General features: G+C 43.2%; 1 protein-coding gene across 9 annotated transcripts in view; it reads left to right on the top strand.

Annotated features, from left to right (window-relative positions):
- The window catches only part of PAK1 (p21 (RAC1) activated kinase 1), a 75,586-nt gene that overhangs the window by 26,177 nt on the left and 25,039 nt on the right, over nt 1-24,370 (top strand). For 5 of the 9 annotated variants that reach the window (XM_032098990.1, XM_032098989.1, XM_032098988.1 and 2 more), the window contains exons 2-5: nt 15,827-16,037; nt 20,977-21,077; nt 22,553-22,700; nt 23,724-23,761. In XM_032098990.1, the coding sequence (XP_031954881.1) occupies nt 15,848-16,037; nt 20,977-21,077; nt 22,553-22,700; nt 23,724-23,761 (477 nt within the window). In that variant the 5' untranslated portion in view covers nt 15,827-15,847. Of the gene's footprint in view, nt 1-1,071; nt 1,151-9,596; nt 9,827-10,049; nt 10,080-15,826; nt 16,038-20,976; nt 21,078-22,552; nt 22,701-23,723; nt 23,762-24,370 lie in introns of those variants that run through there. The other 4 variants (XM_032098984.1, XM_032098986.1, XM_032098985.1 and 1 more) reach the window with 2 other exon arrangements.

The raw sequence follows: 24,370 nt of genomic DNA, 5'->3' as shown, positions 1-24,370 counted from the left end.
AAGAGCTTCTTTCCTTTGCCTCAGTGGAGCATCATCACTAAAGCCTGACTGAACCCAGCTTGGTGTCAGCCTAAAGTATTATGCAAGGGTGCCCCAAGAACTTGCTCAGGTGCAGCTGAGGCTCTGAAGCCCACACTGTATTGTTTTCCTTCTCCATTTCCCCTTAGGTGGTTGCTGCCTATTCATATTTCAAGCTCAGGAGGGCTCTTCTGTCCCATCTCTGGGACTTCAAGGGGGAAGAAGGGTTTTCAAATTCTTCCATGTTCCCCTTTACCTCTGAGTTTCCCATCAGGATTGCATACACAGCTCTATTTTTCTTTTCTTTTTCATTTTTTTTTTCCTTGCTGAGAATGTGTTTCTTGTGCTAACTGAAGTTGCAGAAGCACCTGGAAGGGATTCTTCTCATGCTGTGTGCTCTGTAACTACCTGAATTGCCTTTTCTTTAAAGAGATGACTGACTGATGGGAGGAGGGAAGAGCAGACAAGAAGTATTTTCTCCCCCTCTTGTGCCTCCAGGATCCCAAATGAGGTCTGTGAGAACTGGGACAAGAGCTGGCATCTCCCAAGTACTGGGACTGTACTCCACAGTCCTCCACATAATGAGGGTGTTGTGATACTGATCCCAACTCTTCTGCTGATTTTCTGCTCAAGGTTGTCACAACCTCTTTAAATTTGTCTTCATTGCCAAACTAGGGCCTTGGATACTGAGGAGTAAAGACATGTGCTTCAGACAAGTAGTTTGAATGATGTGTGTATCTCTCTTCTAAAGCCTCCCTGTCAGTTTGTGTGGCTTGTAGTTGCAGAATTGCAGGTTGGCAGGAACCTCTGTGGATAGTCTAGTCCAATTCCCCACCTAAAGTAGTGGCAACTGAAACAGTTTGCTCAGGGGAACATCCAGCAGGGTTTTGAGCATGCCCAAGGATGAAAATTCCCATTATTTTTCTGAGAAATCTGTGGTTTTTCTGGGTTCTGTGGTTTTGTGTCCATCTCCCCTCATCCCCATCCAGAAAAAAAGTGGAGTTTTGTTGTGGGGTATGTTCTTACATTTAAATGGAATTTCCTGTATTTCAGTTTGTGCCCATTGACTCTTATCCTGTTGCTGGATACCACCAAGAGGAGCCTGGTTCCATCTTCTTTACAGCTCCATCAGGTATTTATGCACATTGATAAGTTCCCCTCTGAGCTACTTCTTCTGCAGGCTGAAGAGTCCCAGCTCCTTCAGCCTCTCCTCATATACCAGATACTCTGGTCCCTTAATCATCTTTGGGGACCTTTGCTAGACTCGCACCAGTATGTCCCTGTCTCTGTTGTACAGAGGAAGGAAGCACTTGTCCCAGCACTCCAGATCTGTCTCACCGACCTTGAGCAGAGGGGAAGGATCCCCTCCCTTGACTTCCTGGCAGTTGTTTTTCCATTGCAGCCCAGATGCTGTTGACCTTGTTTGCTACAAAGGTGCTTTAGAGGCTCATGGTCAACTTGATGTCCACCAGGGATTTCAGGTCTTTCTCTGCTTTTTCTGCTTCCTTTCTGCCCGTTGGCTCCCAGTCTGTGCTCCTGAGCAGCAGGGCTTTGCATCTTCCTTTGTTGAACTGCAAAGGTTGGTGTTGGCCCATTTCTCCAGACTGTCCACATCCCTCTGAGTGGCAGCACACCCACCTGGTCTGTCAGCCACCAATCCCAATACTGTATCATCTTTGAGCTTACTGAAAGTGGACTCTGCTGTCACCTATAATCTTTCCTTTATGAAGAATCGAGAGCCTTGTGTGAAGTGTTTAATGAATCAAATCTCTCAACAGTTCTTGAAAGTACATTGCTGTTCACTTGGGAAAGTTAGACAGAGATGAGGCAGCTTCACTAGCACTAAAAGAACATTAAATACTGTGCCTTGTAGTAAAGGACTTCATTATTATTATTTAGGACTTTAATTCCTTGAATCTCTGATACTTCATGCAATACCAGCTCATGCCCTTGGCTAACACCATAGCAACCTGCTATAAACGTCACTATATAATGTGGCTTGTTGGCCAAAAGCTGGACAAGGAATGCTTTCTAGGGTAGGAAATCCATGGGGTCAGTAAAAAAAGTGCAGTAGAATGAGAGAAAAATCCTATTTTTATAGTATTGAAAAGTGATTTTTCTTTTTCTCTCCAAAACTGTGCCCTAGAAGAAATAGAGGCATTAACTAAAATTCTCTCAGTGCTTTATCTATATCTCCCTCCCCCAAAAACTACATCCTAGGCACAGTCTAAACCTCTGGGCTAACAGATGGTGTTGAGAGGGGGAGGGAGGGGGAACAATTTGCATCTAAATAGCTGAAATAAAAAAGGGTCATGTCCCACAGACCAGCCCCACTCACCTGCTGTTTAAATCCCCCTGAGAAACAGGCAAACGCGCTTTTTAACATCTACGTCAGCTGTACTTGCTCTCTGAAGCTTTCTGCCCTAAAAAAGCTGCAATCCTGTGCATCTTGCTGTATGGATTCTGTTCTGTCCCCAAAATGATGGACTTTTAAGGATTTAGTTCTTTGAATGGAGTTGACAGCTGTGTCACTTCTGTTCAGCCCTCCCATCAGAGTGACTGCGGCTGTTGGTTATCGTAATTAGCACAAGCACTAATGACACAGAAAAGGTTCAAAGCAAATATTACCTCTTCTGTCAGCTTGCTACTCACATGGCTGCCTGATTCTGTCTTCAGAGGTGCTCTTGCCTTATGGTCCTGTGGACTCATGCTGCAGTATTCCGCTCTGGAATTGGTGTTGGTGTGTGTTGGTGGGATGGGCTTTGGCTCTAGTGACTGCCAGGCTGCAGCCCGGCGGTGATCCTGATCCTGCAGGACTCCGGCATGGTGTTGGATGGCTGTGTTTAATCATGCAGGCATGCAGAGCCAAGTTGCTCTGGCTTCCTGACTGTCCTGGAAAAATTTGTCAAATCTAAGACCTCACTGCTTTGTAATGATTTTTGTTTTGGAGTGTAAAGGTCACTTGCCCACCACTGTTACACATTCATGGAGGCTGCTCTGGGTCTATCCCCCTGTCCTGGCAGCAAGAAGTGCACTTTTGTTTCTTCAGGCAGACTTTCTCAAAGGTTAAGGCTGTGGAAAGCCTGTAATAAGGAATATCTTCCCAGTTCTTCGTAATCATGTACACATTCATCACCCCAAAACCATCCTACCTTATTTCCCAATGATACTCGGAGAGGCAAGAGAGCTCCACAGATGAAGTTTAGTCTTAGTACAAAACAGCAAGATGAGCAAAATCTGGTTCTACCCACCAGTTCCTTGGACTTCTATGCTCAAATGCTAAAAATAAATAATGTGACAATAGTCCAGGTGGTTCAGGAGCTTCTCTACTTCCCAAGAAGCCAGAGGCATTGGAAGGTTGAGTTTAGCAGACTGGAAGGCTCAGCAGGATAGGGAGTGGTGAAGATGATGTCTGGGGACCCACCACTGTCTTCTGTGTATTGACCTGGTAGAATAAAATGTCTGTAAAGGAGGGTTTCTATTTCTGGAACGGCAAGACCTTGAATCTCTTCTTTCTTCAGTACAAGCCTGGAGGGAATTGGTGAGGCTAACCTTTGCTAAGGTACTGGGCCCTTCCTCCCACAAGTGTCTTGGAAGAGAAAATGGCCTCAAGAAATGTCTTCATTTTCTTTTCTCGTTTAATTCCCTAGTATATTTCAGTACTGGGAGTGGTAGTGGTTGATGTGCATGAGGGCAACACGGATCTGGGCAACAACCTTGTTTATATGTCTCTGGGGAATAGGTTTATTTATTTGATAATTTAATATAATTCCAGTTAATAGAAACAAGATCCAGTGTATGAATACTTACAGAAGTAAGTGGGCAATGTGCAATACCAAATTATATTAATTTAGAGCTGTCTGTTGTGCTTTCTAACTTTCTACAACTGCTTTTCTTTTTAGTACTTTGTCACTTGAGGATAACTATGTTTAGGTCCACATCCTTCTTACACTGAGGTCCCCAGAGCTGGATGCAGCACTCCAGGTCGGGTCTCACCAGAATAGAGCAGAGGTGGAGAATCCCTTTACTCTGCCTGAGATGTAGGCTGCTTTTATTTTAGCAGGTTTCTTTTTGTTTCTGTTATTAAGTGGCTTACCAAGTGGCTGACTGACACTGGAACATTTATTTCTGTATCTTCCCAAGCTCTCTAACTGGAAGAGGAACTTGCTGTACAGAAAGGACCATTCTGGTAGTCTACAGTGTTATTTCAATCACTTTCTTTGTGTGGAACTAAAATACTAAATAAAAAGATGTGCTAGATTGGAACCATGCCTAAAGCAATTCTGGGCATAATGGGGTTATTTGACTGATTTTTAATTAAAATAGAATTTTAACTAGATTGTTTTGAGCATACATACAGCTCTGGTTTGTTATTGTTGGTCTAATTGCCTCCTAAATTAAAGATACCAATATTCTAATCCACCCTCTCCCTTAGGATACTGGCATTAAAAGATGGTGTGGAATGCTATGTAAATGATTTACAGGCATGCAAGATAGAAAATGGTCTTTAAAGGCATCAGCCAAAACTTAGGTCTTCCCTTTACCTGTGATGTCTTGACAGAGAGAATGATGAATTGTTATTTTTTGGTATGTATTTATTTCTCTGTCCTGACAGGTCTTTTAAATGGCTAGAAATGTGTCTGAGAAAAATGCCAATAATCTCAGCCTTTGAGGAAGAAGCAGTTAACGAATCTCCAGGGAAATACCCTGTAGAGTACTGATGCTCTGTGGGGAAGAAAAGGGTTAGGAGCCAGTGGAGCAGGGGTTGGAGACAATACATCATCTCAGATCTAAAATGGAAGCTGTCTGCTGGCAACATAAGATACTAAAATGACAGAATTATGGGCTTATTTTCTTAGGACTACTTTTTGAGAGCCGATTAAAAAAAGTCATTATTTGGGATTTGGCTACTTCCATTTAAGATATCTTGGTTAAATTTTGTCAGAAATAAAGCATTAATTTTTTGCAGGTTTTTAATTAACTTTATGAATTGAAACCATTTGGGGAAGTTTCACCTGTGGGGAATGTAAATCCAAACCATGTTGGAAGTTTAAAGAATATATACTAGGCTCAAATCCAATTTCTATTTTTAAAGCTATAAGGGACCTTACAAAGTAGCAGGCCACAAGTTTAGATGTCTGTTTTATAACATTTTAATAGAACAAGAGAGACTGACAAAACTTTGAAGCTTTTGTCAAAGTAGAATCCTCAGATCAAACTAGATGTACATTGACAAATGTTCACAGGAAAACAAGAGTTATTTCCAGCCAGAAGAGACTTTTCTTAAAAATAAAAGCAGCCAAACGTGCGTATGTTGGGAGGCTGTGAATCAGCACCTGCAAATATCAGCAGTACAAGAATAACCAGGAAAAGAACAAAAAGTTGGATGGGGCCCTAAGCAACCTGATCTACTGGGAGGAATTGCTGCACACAGCAGGGGGGCTGGAATTAGTTAATTTTATTAAGGTCCCTTCCCACCCAAGCCTTTTCTATGATTCTATGGAAACTTGGGCCAAAAGAAACAACTGGAAACAGTGGAAGATGCAACCTCATACTTGCAAAGGAGACAGTTCACTTAAAGCCATCATCAGGTCATGCTCTGTTGTGCATTGATTTGAAGGATCTCCTTTCCCACAGCAAGTGTATTTTACTTCACTGGATTCCTCTGCAAGGAGTGTAAGAACGAAAGGTGGAATTAGTGCAGGTTGTGCCACAATGTGTGTATGAATGTTATTGTTAGTAAAGAGGAAGGCAGCACTTACATGAGACAAGTGTAAATGGCATGAAGTGAAGAGGAAAAAATTGATTTGGGAAGCGCACCCCCATGCATTGCTCCTGGGTGTGCTCAGGGACCAAACCGGGGAGTTCTTGAGAGCTGTGACATAGCCGTTTCCAAAATGGACTGCCCTGTTTGTATCTTGAGTTTTTTAGCAAACAGAGCTGTTACTGTAAAGGTGAGGGGTGAAATTATGGTGTGCTAGTTACAGAATTTAAAGTATCATTTTATACTCCCTTGCCTTGGATGGGAGAGAGGGAGTGTGGTCAGGTAACCTGAGGTGGGTGCTGCGTTTGTGTGCCTGAACACTAAGGAAGCTCTAGTGTTGTGGGTAGGTACCATATCTCAGTGACAGTGTGCTGTGAACATCCTTGAATCTTCATTGTTGAAATTAGGGAAGGGTGGTCAGAAAACTGCACCTGGACTTCCTGCATGCTGTGCTCTCCTAGGGAGGCTAATTCTTATGCTGGTGACTTTAGGAGGAAGTAGCTGTAGGACTTGAGCAAGGTGCCTTAGAGTAGTGGGAGGGAATACTGTAATGAACAAAATGCCTTAACTCATACAATTTCCTAGAGCATCTGTCTTTGGTCGTTGTCTTCATTTTGGAAATCTGGTGAGTTTTGGCTACCACTTAGCAAAGGTACAACATTGTCTATAGAGCTTCTTGTCTGCTCAATAATGACCATAAAATGATTTTTAGCATTTTAAGTACACAGAGGACATACAGCTACCTGACAAAGCAGTCTTGAGATGAATAAAACATGCATACTGGCAAACCATCCATCAGTGAAATCCCAATTCTGCTGAATTTGCAGTTCATATTGTTGCTAATTGTATGATGTAGATGCTTGTCCACTGGGAATTGGATGGAAATAAGCAAGTCACTTGCTTCAGATGCTGACAGGGCTGTGAATGGGAGCTCAGTCAGTCTCCTCTGAGTTGGGTTTTATGGCTGCAGTGTTGCTGCTTCTTGAGAAAGAACGAGTTTTAAATAGGTAGCAGTGAAGATCCATGCATCCTACTTAAAGTTGCTTAGGTCATTGTAGCAAGAACAGAGGGTAAGAAGATCCATGCCCCAGAAAAGCCTTGCTCAAAGATGCTGAGGAAAACCTTGCCTGCTATATCTAGTCTTGTAATTAACTCCTACTCCTAATTACATAGTGCCTTAAAATGGGCCTGCCACTGTAATAAGTGATGTTGTTATATTTCCTTTTGTTCAGTGGAGTAAAAATAGTTCACTTGGCTCATGGGCTTTATTTAACTGAGCACTAATGCAGACTTAGTTGTAATATATTGCAGAAACAGCAGTTCCTTTGTGCCAGTCCTATAGAGCTCTCTTTTCTCTACTGACATACAGTAAGTATGATTGGAATCTGAGTAAATGATGTGATAAAAGGCTTGATGGTGCTTCCTAAAAACAAACTGCTGCTCATTAAATTAAACGATGATGATTCTTAATGGACTAGTTAATGCTCTGCAGTGCATTTGGTACAAGTAAGGAAGCTAGGGATGTGAGACCCTCCCACTATGGTTCCTCCTGTATGTTCTGGAATCATAAAGCAGGTAGAATAGGGAGTTTTGCTAGATAACATATAATTATAAACACAGAGCAGATGTTCTTGCAGCGAAGAAGATTCTACTGTGAAAGTTTAATTAGGGGAGAAACCCTAAGCCACCTTAGGCTTTTTCATTTCGTCTTATAAGTGAACTGCTCTTAGAGCATTTAATGTATCACACTTGAAGGAGTAATCATTGCAAACCTGAAGCAGATTTATGTGCAGTGCTCAAATTGCTTGTCTTTACTGATACTAAATTAGCTCTTGCAGTGCTGGGTATTTGATGGTGCTTTCCTTGTCTCTAAATTCAGTTCGTCTACAAAAACCTCATACTTGCTGCAGAGCTTATCCTGTCTTTGGAGAACTATTCATTCTCCTTCTTTCCCTAGCTTTGAAAAACCAAAACTTTTAACAGAGCAACATGAAACGGAACCAATCTTTGTGATTTTATTTAATTGAAAACTACTGCCAGTATGAAAATCCTGGCTAGCAATTAAGGGAATGTGACAGCTTCGCCAGTCATTACATAAATGCTGTGGAGCACTGGGCTTCCTACTGTCATTAGCTGCAGTGAACACAATGGAGCTATACACAGGAGCAAGCACTACTCTGATGATAAATGTTTGCATTTCCAATTAGCACTGAACTGTTGTGGCATTTTCCCCTCAGTCTAATTGAGGGTCTTGGATGGTTTCATTCACTAATGATAATTGGGTTGTCTTCTTGCTCTTTACTTTCCCAGTGACAAAGGAGTTGAATGAGTTTTGCTCTTAAGAACGTGTGTTTCCTCCTTGCAGTTCTCTGTCTTGGTGTTTCTTCACCTCAGAAAAAACTCAGCTTTTACAGATTCATGTAAACGTTCATCTATTGACATACTGTGGCTTTTTGCTAACCGCTGTATTGCAGTGTCCTCTGTGCCTATGGTATGTTGTTGACTTGATCTGACAATGTTCTCATTTTCTTATATATATTTTTACCCCCAACCCCGTTGCTAAAATGACAGATCTCTCCATTTAAAAAGGGGCAGGTTTTGCAAATGTGTACGTGTATTTAAAGTGTGAATACGTTGTACGGAATTATTCCACATTAGGGGATAGCAGGGCTTAATCCTGAGCCCTGTGCTCTGTGTCCATCTTCTGGATTGGAAACTTTTGAATGGAAGAATGATTAATGATTCGGCTGCTCTCAGTTGCTGTTGCTGCTAATGTGGAGTTAGGACTCCGAGCCAAGTAACTTAGGCACAGAGTAGTGGGGGTGGGTTTAACTGTGTGCATTAATATATTCTCTTTATGCTGCATCTAGTCATTTCCTCTGGAACACAGATTTCCTCCAGGAAACCTGCTTATATGGGCTTTGGGGTATGCTTTAACATAAGAGGCCTTTATTTTTCCCACCCTGCTTAGCAAGCTCCGACTCCGGTGACTACTTTGACTTGTGTGGTTGAAGCCCTGCCCTCCTGCAAGCAAAAGCAGAACCAGAGCCAAGGCTGCTCTGTGCTGTGCTGGAAAAGGGAGCCTGTCCTGACATCTGCAACAGCGAACTTGCTTGTTCAGGCATGTAGCTGGGGGAGGAGAGGCAGCACTTCTGGAGATGAGGAAACAAGGAGGATGATTTGTGGGCTGAGAGCTTTTAAAAATTATTCTCTTGGTTCTTTCTGTCTCAGCTTGGATTTTTATTTTTTTTTTCTCCTTGAAAATAGATGCAATTTATTTTTCTAGGGCTGTTTAAAAGCACTGTTAGAAGTGGGTAAATGCTCGATCAAAATGAGGAGGCTGCTGCCCAGAGATGGGATCAGCCAGAGCTGACCTCTGCAGTTCTCCAAGCTTGAGTACTGGAGCACAAATAAGGGCAGTTCATCACGTGTTCCAGGTACTTGGGCATAGCTGGCATTGATTGTGAAATGGTTATTGTTTGGCACTGCCAGTTATTTGTGCAACAGCTGAAGCCAAGTCTAAACACGGCAATTTAAGCTGGCATTGCCTCTCTGTGGCTTTGGATTCAAGCCTAATGTGGTGGAAAGGGCCTGACCTGCCTCAGCGCCTCTGACACCCTCAGTGTGCCTGGGTTACTGTCGCAGTGCTCATGCATGGGCCCACACTGTGGAAGCCGGTGAACATTGGGCCTCCATTCTTTCAAACAAAACAGAAAGAAGCTTCCTTAACTTGAATGAAAGGAGAACTCTGTTGCTAGGAATCGAGTGGTTATAATTAGTCTGTTCTTCTTTAGAAGTGTATCTGTGCAGTAGGATGGGTTAGCATGGATATCTGCCCAGGGAGAGATTTTGCAGCTCTCCTGCCCGCTGCAGTGATGTCCATGTCCTCCTGCAAAATCTGGGCTAGGGAATCCCACCTGGCAGTTCTTGCCTTTAGCCTAAACTGTTGGGGTTGAATTAAAGGCTTTTTTTAGAAAGGACCATCCAGACTTTTGGCTTTTAAAATTCCAAGCCATGGAATTGTCCAGCTTTTCCTGTTGACTTGTAAGTGGTCAGTGATCCTTTATGTCTGGCACTATGGAAATAATGCTGGCAGTGGAGCAAGACTGCAACTGGTAGTTGGCCATCTGCCATGAGAGTGTCTCCCTTCCCCCTCCTCACACCCACCCATCCATGCTGTAGCAGTGGATGCATTCTCTTCTGCGTGTATACTGATGTTGAGTGATTATTCCTTCATTTAATTTACTGATTTCATCTGCATCTTTAGGTGTTGGCAGCACCTGCAGGGGTCTAACAGGTAAGTTCTAAAAAGACATCAGCAAACACTGCTGTTTTGTAATTATTTATTTGAACTTTATGCCAACCTGTTGTTTAGTTTGTTGGAGTTTTTTTATTGTTTGTTTGTTTTTGTTTTGTTTTTGTTGTAGTTCACATGTAAATGCCGGGTCTGTGCTGGTGCTTTGCTGGTCCTTGGCTTTTTTGGTTTAATTGGCACTCTTGCAAAGAGCTCAGATGTGCAGTAACTGGTTGGGGAGACAGCTCCATGCTGCAGTTTCTAAGGGTTTTTTTTAATCACCTCTAAATTCGGTGACCAGTCTCTCCTCCCTCGGGGTGTGTGTGTTGCAGCTGCCTTTTTTGTGACAGCATGTGTTCCAGGTCCCATCTGCTGTCGGGTGGAGGAAGAGGACACCTCTTGCCTCTTTTTCAGGTGGAATGTGTGGGGTGCCTTTCCTTCAGTGCGAGACTGGTGTTTCAGACAGTCCCACGTAAAGTAATGAAAAACGAATGGCTGTCTTTTCATACTGTGTCGAAACCCAGCTGGTAAAGTCTGATGTTGCTTTTTCGGATGGGATTTGCATGGAAGCGTGACACGCAGGGAGGGAATCTGCAGCTTGCAATGTGTTTGAGCAGAGCAGGGCACAGCCTGTCTGTGCTCTTTCTCACCAGGGCAGTGCGAGGGAGAAGGAGATTTCAACTGTGTGTGCACAAGCAATTTCTAGCCATGGGGTGGAAGGATGCAGGGATACTGGTGCAGAGGTAAAACACTTGTTCTGATCAGGATTGACTCAATTAAAGGTTAAGAATCTCTCTCTTTTTTTGTGGGCAAGACACCTTTTCCTCACCCTGTCAACAACAGAATACTAGTGTCTTGGAAAAATGTGATTTCCTTCTGGTAGTAGGCAGAGAGGGAAGAGCAGTTGCTGAGCATCTTCCTCCTCCCTGTCTTGTTTAATATAGTTTATTCATCTGTAAGTTGTAGTGAGTAACTTACAGCTACTCTCTTGCCAGACTGCATGAATTATAGATAGCTCTTTTATGAGTTTTCATGTTGACTCCTGCAATTAGTATGCATTGGACGTAGTTATCTGTATGGCATCTACTGTAGCGTAGGTTTCAGCCTTTCTGACTTTTTAATTGCTTTCTGTTTTAGCAATCAGTCATCTGTCTGTCTTGCTAAGGAATGCAAAGAGAACACAAGCAGCTTGATAGAAACTTAGAGTTCAGCATGGAGCAGCAGGTTTGAAATGATGTACTTAAGTGGAAGAAAAATGACATACATAGAGGGTCTTTGTTCTCTCTTTTTTTTTCTGCTTGTGTGTGTGCTACAGTAGGGTCAGAATGTCCCACCTACCTCTGGGTCCCACTCTGCTAGGTGAATGTCTCAGGAGGCTGTGCCTGTACTACAGTTTATGCCTGTAGTTTAGGCATAAACTGCATGATTCACAAGGCATGTAGATGTGGCACTTGAGAGTGTGATTTAGTGGTTAAGACAGTGGTGCTGGGTTAATGCTCAGACTTGATGATCTTAGAGGTCTTTTTCCTTAATGATTCTGTAATTGTCTTTTGTGTTATATCTTCTTAACAAAGATCAGCAGACCTGTATGGATCTTTGCATGTGTGAATGTACTCTGAGCTCTTGGATGCCACTCTTGGTGCCTGTGGGTGCTGTCTTCTGTTCAGTACTTCTGCTTGCTGCATGTTCTGTCTTCTGTCTGTCTCTTTCCTGAATGCAGAAGTGTTTTGTAGGTGTAAAAGGAGAGTTTGCCAGGTTTGCTGTTTGACTCTGTTGAGGCTGGGGCAATGTTATGTAGCTAAAGGGCTGCAAAAGTTGATGGGGAGGGACAGGGGTGCATTGAAGGCAACCATAACTTGACTACAGCAGTCACAGATTGCAGTATGTAATAAAACTTTTCCTGATTACTGTGTGCTGAAACAACTTGAACTTCCAGTGCTCCCAAATGTCTGCAGAAACAATAGTCCTACATCACGGCTATGCCTTCCTAGTGGTGTCTACGGGGTTTGGTTTGAGTGCTGGTGTTTTAATAGATACAATAGTTGAGAATAATTGTGTCTGCAGCTAAAACATATTCCCTCATCTGACTCTGGTTGAAAAGTTCATGTGCTGTTTCATTGCTTCCACTGTTCACTTAATAACACAGTGGAAACCTAAGATGGATTTCTCAAGGCAGAGTCGTGCTGGTGTGAAGAAGGAAATAACTTAGTGCAGTGATGCTTTGCATTCCTGTTGGAAGGGATTGTGCCAAGCAGAGTGACTCATTTCAGCGGCCTAGCGCTGATGTTCTGCTGGCTGGGGAAGCGATTGCCTGGCGCTCTGAATCTGAGCAGCGCCTACACGAGGGGGTTTGTTTAAAGCCTGCTTACATGTGAATTGGCAGGAGATTATTTTAGGAAGATGAGAATTTGCCCAGCCAGCTGGGCTGCAGTGAGGGAGATGGCTACCTCTGTAACTACTTGGCATGGCTCTGAGCTCTCAGCTCTGACTGGAGGTGTAATTCTGTCAGGACAGGGTTTCATTCACCTACTTTGAAGCCAATGGAAGTTGCAAGTATAATGATGTTGCATTTGACCTCTGTATTGCAGTGGGAGGATTCACTTAAGCAGGTTTTTGGGTTCCCTTTTATATAGTGGCACAAGGCTTTTGGGAACCCTCTAGTGCTGCTATTACAGGGGACAACTTCTGTGGAATCAGCCTCTTAGTTTTGTGGATCAGTGGATTTCTCTCACTCCGCCATCTCCAAACAGCTCATGTAACTCCAAACATAAGACTTTGATGAAGAGAAAGGTCTGGGAGCTTGAGTGATGGGAAAATGAGAGGTGTACTATAGGCTTTGCCTACAGCAAAGTTGCAGTTATCAAATAGGTATGAAACAATATTGTTTGTAAAACTATGTAACTTCTCAGCAGTTACTTGCTCATTCAGGGAATCATGTAAGATAAACAAGAGCTTGTACTGCCAGTTTCTGTCCCTGCGGTAAAACAGTAATTCATGTGTGCACTATCCTTTCTGACTGAGGGATTTTGAAAAACTTTCTTGTATTGAAGAAACTGAGAGCAGATGTCCCTGGGGTTTTGCGCTGGTGGAACTGAGCGGGAGGATGCTTGACATCCAGAGATTTTTCTTAGAGTCTTTGTTTGGGGTTTTTTGCTTATGTTTTTTCTTTCCCCCAGCACTAGGCTAGCCTCTGCCTGCAATCTGGGGTTTTTTTTTTTATTCCTCTTCTCACTTCTTTTTCTCCAGCCCAGAGCCACATACTGCTCTGTTTCAGTCGGATGTTGCATCCATTCCCCAACTTAGTAAACTTTACTCTGTCCCCTTGCCTTTGACAGCAGGTAAGAAGCACCAATTCTCACCTACTGACTTCTCTGCCCAGTGGGAGAGGGACCCAGAAATGAGTCAGTCTCCATCCCAGCCATGCCTGCAGCTCCAGACAGTCTGGGTGGTGGGGGAATCTTTGGATGCACCTTTATTCAAACCCCCATGGGGGTAAACCAGGGTGTTAGAGCAGCAAATGTGGTGCCACTCCTGGGGAGGTCTGTTTGGCAGGCACAGAGCTGCTAACATTCCTTTTCCTTCTGCTTCCCTGTTTGCAGTATATTCCTAGCACCTTCCTGGCATTTGCTTTCTCGTAGTTAAATAAGATCAATGCAGAGAATGCATCTCCTATGGGACACTGCTGCTTATGTTGTTTCAAATGGTTTAGTTGTGCCAGTTCAGTTCCAGCCACTGACACTGTGATGTGCAAAGCCCATCAGGAAGGCCTCAGCATTTTCGTGTTTCACAAGGTACATGTGCAGCAGTGGCTGCCGAAATTATCAGTTGGGTTTTAGCTTAGACTTTTTTCCACTGCTTAGGCAGGGAGACTACTCATTTGCACCAACCACTTCATGGCTGGCACTCCAGCTGTCACTTAGTTCTGTTCTGTCTTACACTCAAGAATGGCATGAGGCTGAAGCATGAGTGGTGGGACATGCACAGGGCACATGCAAGGACACACCCAGACAAGTGCACAGCTAATTTCCCCCCCACCCCTCCCAAATGCCAAAGCTGTCCCACCATTAAAATCAATCCCCAAATGCTAGCGTGTCATTTAATATTCCATTGCACAGTGCTATTGGAAGGAAAATGGGACTGGGGTCAGTCCGTTTGCAAGATTCCCTCTGTGTGAAGACTTGCCCAAAGCCCTGCAGGGTGTACAACACTGCCAGCCCTCCCATTTAAGGGCAAGTGTGAAGAAACTGGGAATCAATCAAGTGGAGGAGGAGGTGGAGCTGCAGGCCAGCCATGGCTTGGCAGGCGACAGGGAAACCTGCTATTGGCAAAATCTGGCGCATTGCTGCCGAGTGACTTCTGTGGGCAGTGGTTGCCTGCCTCAGTTCCCCACAGCAGCAAGAGCAGTGTGCTCTGGGTCTGAATCTTGCCAGTTACACTGAGGATCAGTAGCTTGGCTGAAGAAGACTTTGGAGGCTGGCTGGGTGCTGTGTGGCCATAGGACTGTAGTATGGTGGTGGGATCTGTCTGGAGTGTGATTCAGTGTCCCACTGAGTCCAGCCTATGGAAAGCGGCTTCCTGGCAGTCAGCAGTGCTCTCAGCTTTGTAACTAGACTTCTCACTTGCAGAGAGCAAACAGCTTCTGACTTTCTGCCACCTTGTAATTCTCCCTGAGCAAAACATCTGCCCTTACTGCCTGTGAAATTGGTAAAGCTGTTGAATTGCTTTTTCCACCCAAACAGAAACCGTTCCCACTTTGGTCTTTATTCAGCAGTTAACTCCCAACTTACTTTTGAAAACATAGTGCAGATGAATTCCAGTTTCCAGAAGGATCTTGCTGCAGCCGGGCTGTGTCCGGAGCAATGCTGATCTCATTTAGGTGGAACAAGTTAGCCGTTGCAGAATAATCTATTACCCTGTTCCCAAGCTTCCGTCTTTAAATCTGCACAGCAGGGATTATTTACTTATGGATTTAAGTGTGTGTTGGGGATCTAGTTTTGTTTGACCCTCCCAACAGAACAAAATGCAATCAACTTCCTGGAGTTGCTTCTGAAGTGTGCTGTTACTGCAGAAAGGCCAGGGCTGGCTTGGCGCAATCGAGGGCTGTGGCACTGCATCTGAGGTGACATGGGTACAGCTCAGGGCTTCCTGGCCACCTCTGCCTCTGAACCTGCTCAGCAGCTTTTTAGCAAAGGAGCCTGAGTGGCTGCATCAAAACTCTTTGAGTACAAACTCCAGTCTCTGTATTGTGCTGTGCTGGAGACTGATGCAAACCTTTTGACGTGTTTTTTAGGAGAACTAGCAGGGATCTGAGAGGTGTTACAAACTCAGCAACTTGTTGGCTCCTCTCAGGCATCCCTACTCTTTGCTACCTTATATTTACCTTCCCACCCTGCATGTCAGCTCCATGGTTTGCTTGAGAAGTGGTTGTATCCTGAAATAGGCTTTTCTCAGTGATCAGCAACTCAAATGCTTGAACATAGTCTTATTAACGGAAAAAAATTCAGAGCTTGAGTAGAATTTGTTGTGCTGGGTTTGTGTTGCTATCCTTATCCCTGGAAGTGTTCAAAAAGCCTGTGGATGTGGCATATGGGTATATGGTTTGTGGTGAACACAGCAGTGCTGGGTTAATGGTTGGACTGAGGTTGCAGGTCCGTCTGCAAATACCTGCTAATGATTTACTTGATAGTGTGTGATTCTAGTCTACAATAAATAAATAGGGCTTCTAATTTGTTTTCTTTTCCAATTCCCAGTAACGGCCTCCCCAGCTGAAGATGTCTAACAATGGAGTTGAAACAGAGGACAAACCACCTGCTCCTCCAATGAGAAATACCAGCACTATGATTGGATCGGGCAGCAAAGATCCTGGGACTTTAAACCATGGCTCAAAACCTCTGCCTCCCAATCCAGAAGAAAAGAAGAGGAAGGATCGATTTTACCGATCTATTTTGCCAGGAGACAAAAGTACAGTATTTTATCTCTTTTAATAAACCTTCTGTCTGAACGTTGCTCTGCTTGAACATAGTCAAGCCCTTGATGCTTAGTGATGGTTGAGGTTTTAGAAAACCTTGTGTGTTTGTTGCCTGCACATCTGTCTTGGTTTTTTCAGGGTACATAAGGTACAGTCTGTAGATATGTTTTTTCTAATGATTAATCCTATCACATTTAATCCATCTCACTTTATTTTCATAAGATCATAGAATCCTAGGATTATTTGGGTTGGAAGGGACTTTAGGGATCATCTCATTCCAATTCTCCTGTTAAAGGTAGGGATATCTTCCACCAGACCAGGTTGCTTAGAGCCCTATCCAACCTGGCTTTGAACACTTCCAGGGATGGGACATCCACAGCTTCTCTGGGCAACCTGTTCCAGTGCCTCAAGACCTTCAGAGTGAGGAATTTCTTCCCAATACCTAATCTAAACCTGAACTCTGTTGTTTTGAATCCATTCCCTCTTGTCTTATTACTCCCTGCCCTTTCCAAAATCCCTCTGCAGGTCTCTTTTAGGCCCCCTTTCTTGCAGATTTTTTAGAATTTATTTTGCTTTTCCCATAAATTATGAGAACAGTGTTCATGAAAACTGGGACTAACTCTGGGACTAGCTCTGTTACTTCCCAGCCTGACTTGTCCATAATGGTCTTGAAAATCACAAATTTTTGTGCCAATTACAAGTTGGCCAATAAAGCTGGCATTGGCAACTCCTTTGGTGGAGAGCAGAGGGAGGTCTTTTGCTTGTTTTGTTGTTTTAAACAGCAAATAATTTGAGATATACAAGACTAACATGCAATCTCCTACTAGACCTGTCATATTTTACCTCATGGCCATTTACTCTGTTCTCATGTCTGGGTCAGGCATTGTCTACTTGCTTTTAAGAACAATCTGTCACTGAAAATTCTTGCGTATTTCTTGTGAACTGAAGGAATTTTTTCATGTTCAAGGGACTGTAACAGATGGAAAAAGAGATAGGAACTGTGAACTGTACATGAAATTCTAATTTTTAGGATGAGGATATTTTAGAAAACCTCTCTCTCATGAATCTTTTGAAGTGATGCAAGAAAAAAAATCTCTCCATCCCCTAATATGTGCTGGGTTCTTTTTATATCTGACCTATTTTTTTGGAGTTCCTCTTCATAATATATCAGCTTTTTTTCTGTATTGGAATGGTATCTAGGCACTGGGCAACTAAATCAAGGCTAGATATCTTCAACTCCCTGGACTTCAGGAGGGAGGCTGCCTCCTAATTTTTATTAGTGAAAAGGCTAACTGAAATGATTGCTTCACTAATTTAAATAAGCAAGGTGGTGGATCATTTTCTACAAAATACTGTAGTATTTATGATGATGATGAAGATGATGATGATTATTATTCTTAGCTGATACTTTTGGCAACTTTGGATTGTTTTACAAACGTGGGTTTTTGAACCTGCAATCCAGAAACCTGTGAACTCAATGTTAAAAGTCTGCTGGATCCTGGTTGGAACTTGCCATTGTGTGTATGAATCCTAAAAAAGCTGCAGGATTTTTGTGTTGGCTTACTTAAGGGAGAGGAGTTTTTAAATCTCTGGGATCAACTGTTTCAGAGATCAAAGAAGTCACCTGAAACTTGTAAAAGAATAAAAAAAGTAGATCATGAAATGCTAGTTTGAATTGGATTATGAAGGAGAACTACGAACGAGGAGAAAAATGAATGTTTTGGGTAAAATCAGCAGACAGACTGCAACTGATCTGAAGATGCCTATGTTTACTGAAGATTGGCCAACATGGCAGATGCTTTGAGACGTGAGAGATTTTTGTTTAGCCAAGCCCAGCAGAGCCTTCTGTTGCCGTACACCTGCCCAAACGAGAATGGTTGCTTCTGTCCTCTAATTCCTGTCGAGCAAAAAATTCCTTTAGCACTATCACCTTCACTTCAAATTGGTTGATTTCCATCTTAGAAAACTTCTTTTAGTCTCTTTTAGTCTTTTATGAAGAGAGCTAAAGTCCTAGAGCTTCATGCTGCTTAAACGTAGGGAAATTCTTCAGTGTTCAGACACTTCTCTTTGGTTTGTGCCTGAAATAATTTGGGTGTTATTTGCTTGTTTGGCTGAATTAAAAGAGAAGTTGGTTTCCATTTAGTTAGAGGAAAGTAATTTTGAGCAAATCTGTGCTACCCCTGTGCATGAACAGAGGTGTCGTGTGAGGGACACATGGGGCATAAATCCAGCGCCCCATGCATGTTTTCACACTTGCATTGAGCTACACCCCTTGCCAGGTGGCTCTGGAGGTGTCATGCTCTGCCTGCAAAATTTAGGATGTAATTTGAAGTCCTGATTTCGTCTGTCCCAGCCTAAACCACAAACCCAGTACTTAAAAAACTTGTTGGCTTAATACGGGATGGGTCCTGCCCAAAGGACTCAGAGCAGAGCTTGTGTGACTTGTTGCTTTCAGCAGGACTTGGGAACGTTTTGAGTTTTCCTGGGCTCAGGGGACTCATCAGTGACTAATTGAGGATATCAGTCTTGCTTGAATGGGGCACACTTAGCTCCTGTGAGCTTTGCTGAGCTCAGCTGCAGCTTCGAACAGAGGCAAGGTTTTACCCACAAGGTGACAGTGTGCAGCAACCAGGAGTCCTTCCCATGGTGACTGGGAGAACTTTACTCCATGTTAGCAGTGGTCAAGACCTTTCTCATCTCAGTGTGCTTCAGGATGGCTCACTGCATGGTCAGACATCATGCTTCACAGTAGCAGCTCAAGGTGCCAGAGCATCATAAGGAAAATTTATGGGAGGCTCTTGTAACAGCATTGAAAAGGGGGGTTATGAATGAGGAGGTGGTAAGGTGTTTGTGGGAATGAAGCCTTTGGTGGTGGTAGGCAGGTTGTCTTAAATATATTATATTATTTCTCTTTTTAATTTTTTTTTAAATTAGGATTCTTCAAGTCTTTTAAGCTTATTGCAAGGATAATGCAATCACTTTAAAGGGACATTAAGTGTTTAGCAATATTGGGAGTGCCTATCTCTTTAGTTCTTTTTCCCTTACCACCTGCTATGACATAAATATCTGCTTACAAAGGCAATTGTGTTATTAATGGTTTAATAATGTTTAGGCTTCTAGATCTGTCAGATCTGCCTCAATGTAGAAATAAAAAAACGCCTAAGACTTCTGGATAACGACTTAAGGCCCTTAAGCTTTTTTAGGAATATGTTCAACTCTGCTGTGGCAGCTGCCCTGGACCATGTGTGGGTGTTCATTGTCCGTGAGGAACTCCTGCACAGCGGCGCTGTTAGAGGTGTCCTCTTCTTCCTCACCTGAGCAATGTGCTTCTAGGCTGAGATGGCACCTCACTCTTTGGCTTGGATAAGTGGACTGATCCTGCAGGCAGACCTATGGAATATGGTGCCTCTGATGGCACTCCCTGCACTTCTTTGCGTATTGCTTTCCATCCACTGCTGCTGTGTGCAGCAGGCCTCTGTGCTGCAGATGCTCACCATCTGCTAACCAGCAGCTGCTCCTGTCTCCTCCTCGCTCCCTTCTCAGGGATGGCTCCTCCAGCATAGCTCTTTGCCCCTTGGCAGCTCTGTCGCTCCTCTGCAACTCAGCTTCCCCCATCCCCTTTGTTTGAAAGGGGGATCAAAAACAATCTGTTCCATCTTCCTGTCCCAAATGGAGCATCTGATCTTTTTTCTTTCTCCAAAATTACTCTGTACAACTGTAGCTCTGTAATGATACAGAGAATGGTGCCAGAGCTGGCACTGAAGGAAATGGGATTCAGTACTTTGGGGCCAGCCCTGAGCCTCTCTACACAGCCAACAGCAGCAGTGTCTTAAAGAATTGCTACTCTGAGTGTTAGCCTTGCAGGCTTCTGAAATACCTGGGGTTTGGCGTCTGTGTTGCCAAAAGTGTGCTGGGGAATGTCAGCCACAAAACAAATTCTGTTTGGCTTTGGATAAAAAAGGGGAGCGGCTGGGAAACGTGAGTGGTTTGCTCACCTTCTCCTGGCTTCACTCATTTTATTGCAAGCAGCAGCAAAGCCAACTAGAATGTGGTTCTTCCTTAAACTAATCTCAATTTTTGAATACAACAAATACTAAAAGGAAGGTGGAGCCCTTAGTACATAATGAATATGGATGAACTGAATCCAATGCATAATGATAATCTTGTTTGACGACCTCAGTTTAAAATTTGCAGGGTGCATCTGCTTTGATGTATTTCCTTCCCTGTTTCTTTATGACTTCTGTGCCTCACCTGCCAGATTCTGCTGTCTTGCTCATGTTTTCAAAGCTGGTTATTAAAACCACCTTTAATTCATTTTGTGAGCAAATAAAAATAGAAGAGCTTTTGCTCATAAGATTTTGTAGCAGAAGCCCACATTATATTTAGGTTTCTTCATACACTTTTGAGGAAATAGGATGAAGAAAGCAATTTCTAAGCAGTATTTGTAGTTAATTTTGTCCCTAGCTTTGTGTGAGAGGCAGGTGTACATTTAAAAGCACATAATATTTTTTTTTAACTTGCTTAAAACAACAAATAAAAAAAATGTGTTCAAAACTGACTGGCTTCCACTTACTGCCACTGTGGAGCTTTTGACTCTGACCTGTGTAAGTTTGAGTGGCTATTTTAGAGTAAATAGGTCTCATGCTGTTGAGTCTAGACATACTAGTTGACACTTTACATACTGAAAATATCAGTTTCTTTTATGCTTGTCCTGTATTACAGGTATTTTTGTTGTCCCCTCTCTGTAGCTTCTCTTAAGTGAGGAAACAAAGTTTTTAAACTTGGTGTTTCTCTGCTCCAGATTGAAATCCTATGACTAGCAAAAGTGTGTGTGTGGGGTGGTTGTTTAGGTGAATTAGAAGCTATTGAGGAGATTTTAATTCTTGATGCATTTATGGACTTTTTAATTGTTGTTGTTTTTGTCTCTTGCAGCCAATAAGAAGAAAGAGAAAGAGCGGCCGGAGATCTCCCTCCCTTCAGACTTTGAACACACGATTCACGTGGGGTTTGATGCAGTCACGGGAGAATTCACAGTAAGCAAATCTGGAGGAAAAGGGAACTGTGTGGTTTAGCTTATTGCTAGGAGGAGCCAGGGCCCATTAATCTTTTATGCTGGAAGGGCTATTACCATCATCTAGTTTGATCTCATTTGAAACACATCTGCAGAGGTTACCCACTAATCCATGCTGAAAGACTGTCAAACTTGGCACATCCCAGGAGATCAGGCTGCCAGCAAACTCTTCCTTTCCTGTTTTTTTTTGCTGTTGTGGTCAGCTAAACATGGTATATCTCTCCTCCCTTCCCTTCTCTTCCCCTCCCTTCCTCTTCTAGAGCTGAAATAGGTCTACAGCATAGTCTGTGTCCCCCAACTGGGGATCTGGGAGTTTTCCTGTGGGAGGCCCACAGCTGTCTACAACTACTTAGGACAGAATATGCATGTGCTGTCCTAAGGCTAAATGTCAGATGCTTTTATGTGTTGTGGGTTTTTTCATTTATTGACATGCAAAATACTGTAAAGACAGAGTTGTATTTCATCATCATCATATTTTTATTCTTATTTTGGTTATGAGAGAGTATTTCCTAGCAGCAGAAGTTGTTTGTGAGCAAGGTGTTTCTACCTGTCTGTAATATGGTGCTTTTTCAGGGGCTTTATTCCCCTACCCTGAATCACGTGTACAGCTGTGTTTTGCATGGCAGCCTCTAGAATTGCCCAGGTTACCCCACGTGTGCCAGTGCTGATGCCTTGGGGCTTCAAGGCATCAGTGGGGCATTACCTGAGGGGTGTATCCAGCCATCCTGTTGAACCGGGAGGATTATAATGTCATTGCTAATGGATCCCAATCTCTGCCTCTTTGTCTGTACAAACTGTTATCCCTGCTGGTGAGGAAAGGCACAAGTCTGGCTGTTCTCCAGGTGTGTTTATTTTCTGGCTTAAATGATGTCCCTATACCGAAATTCAGAGCTTGAGATGTGAAGTTAACACCTCTGCTTTCCCAGCTCTGGTTACAATGGGCACCACACTGCTGTTACCAAAGAACTCTAGTGCTACCAGAAGACCCAAATGAGTGTTGCATGTGCATTGTGCTGGAGGCTATGCAGTGTATGTTACTTCTATAGTCTTTCCAGGGTGTATATATGTGTATACCTGTGCATAAAGGATTTTGTGTTTTGTTTGTTTTGGTTTTTTTGCCTGAGACTTTTCCTGAACTGCAGCAATTGAGTCTTCTCCTTTCTGGTTTTTGAATTTTGGTCTGCAAAGGACATGTGAGTCACCCAAGAGCAGAGTGACATTTACATGCCCAAGTGTGATTTGTAACACAGGCAGTGGCTAGGGAGGCACACATTCACCACCTCTTTTTCTTTCCTCTCCTCTCCTGTCCTCTTTTCTCCCTATTTCCCTCACAGTACTGTGTAACTCCAAAAGCTGGGGCAGAACTGTGACAGTGGGCTTATGTTTTGTGGACCACGTTAGGCCAACTGTGTGTTAACAAGGTGCCTCTTCTCACAGGGAATGCCAGAGCAATGGGCACGTCTGCTGCAGACTTCCAACATCACCAAGTCAGAACAGAAGAAGAACCCCCAGGCAGTGCTGGACGTGTTGGAGTTTTACAACTCCAAGAAGATCTCCAACAGCCAGAAGTACATGAGTTTCACAGGTACATGGTGATGGTCTCATGTGGCTTCGTTGTCCAACTCTCCATTAGTCTCTCCATTCTGTTAGTCCTGATGCCCAGCATAGCTGCAAAAAGAGGAGGTCAGTCAACTGGCTAAGCCTCCCAAACACATATTTTTTCTGATGCTCACAGACATCATCTGGAAAACAGATCCCAGACTGCTGGGGCTGGGCTCCCAGTGATGAAAATCCCTGGAGAAAACAGGCAGCTAAATTTTGCACCAGTTTCAGTTTGCAGGGTGGGTGTGGATGTTGCTTTTTGTGTCTTTGGGGTGAGAGTCTCTCTGCTCCCGTGTGCCATGACTGAGGAATATGGCTCAGCTGCCTGGGTGCCTGAAAATTCCTGGCTGGATTCCTCTAAAAGTCAAAACTCTCAAGGTTTTGTGCCTCTTTCTATGGATTATCTGCCCTCTGAAGGACATCTGCAATTACTACTCCTCCCTTTCAACTGCAACTCTAAATTTTTGCAATTTCTAAATATTAACCCCTACTTTGGTTCTTTTAAGGGGATAGAACCATGTCACCAGATCTGGTACTAATTAGGAAGGCTCTGAGCAGGGATAAAAGTGCAAATCTTCCCCACTAGTGCCTGGATAGACCCCACCAGTTGACTTGTGGGGTTCTCTGTGCTCTTGCAGGAAGTTTAGGCATCTGAGACTGAACATCATGCAGGAGGGAGCCAGCTGTAGTGCCTCTGCTGCTGACTTAGTCCATTGATAGTATTTTGTGTATGTGGATGGAGGACCATATTCATTCAGGTTTTGCTCTGGGCAATTCCACCCTCCTGCAGCAGGGATTCGTGACCCCTGCATTTGTCTGCATTTATTTACTCTCTGTTCCTGTATCTGCCAGGGTATGGCTGGTTCTGGGAAGCTGGAGTTAGGAAGCTAAGTTTGGGAGCAGCCTTTTTGCCTGCCTTTTCTAAAGACAGCTTGTCCCTTGCTCCTCTCCCCACTGCTGCTGCGTTTATAACTCATTTATAATGGCATTGTTACCTGTCTTTCAGATAAATCAGCAGAGGATTACAATTCATCGAATACATTGGTAAGCCTTACACTCACATTCTGTCTCGAGTTTGGGGATTAGAAAAACTTGCAAAAAACCAGTTAATTACATGTAAACTTGTAGTTTGCTTAGTGTTTTAAAATCTGAACTATATATATTTGTGTAGTGAATATATCTTTATAAAAACAGGCATGCTCCTTTCACTTTTTTTTTTCAACTGATGGGGAGTAAAGTGGACAGAAGTAGGATCTTTAGTGAATGCAAATTAGTGAATTAATTAATAGAAATAGCTCTGTTTTCATAGAAGTTGGTCTTCTCCTATACCTAGAATTTGATAACCACTCTGCTGTCAGGTTTTATGTCTCTATAAACATCTGTGATATAATAAAGTTTATTTACTAACCACTAAGTCTGATTTACCAAAGCTAATGTTGATTAACCAGACTAATCTCTAGCAGAACAGGAAATAAAAGGTTCTCCTCCTCTCTGCTTGACCTTTACTCAATCCTTACCAGGGCAGGCACCACTCCTATTTGCTTTGTTAGGAGATGTAATAAATTTTTGTGTGTGCCTGTGAGATGGAAGAAACAAAACTTTCAGTTGATTATGGTTCATAAAACCCCACAATTCCCTCATCTCTTGTTTTCT

Source organism: Corvus moneduloides, chromosome 2 (genome assembly GCF_009650955.1).
Source record: "Corvus moneduloides isolate bCorMon1 chromosome 2, bCorMon1.pri, whole genome shotgun sequence".
Classification (NCBI taxonomy): domain Eukaryota; kingdom Metazoa; phylum Chordata; class Aves; order Passeriformes; family Corvidae; genus Corvus; species Corvus moneduloides.
This window is presented reverse-complemented; position numbering and strand designations above follow the sequence as displayed.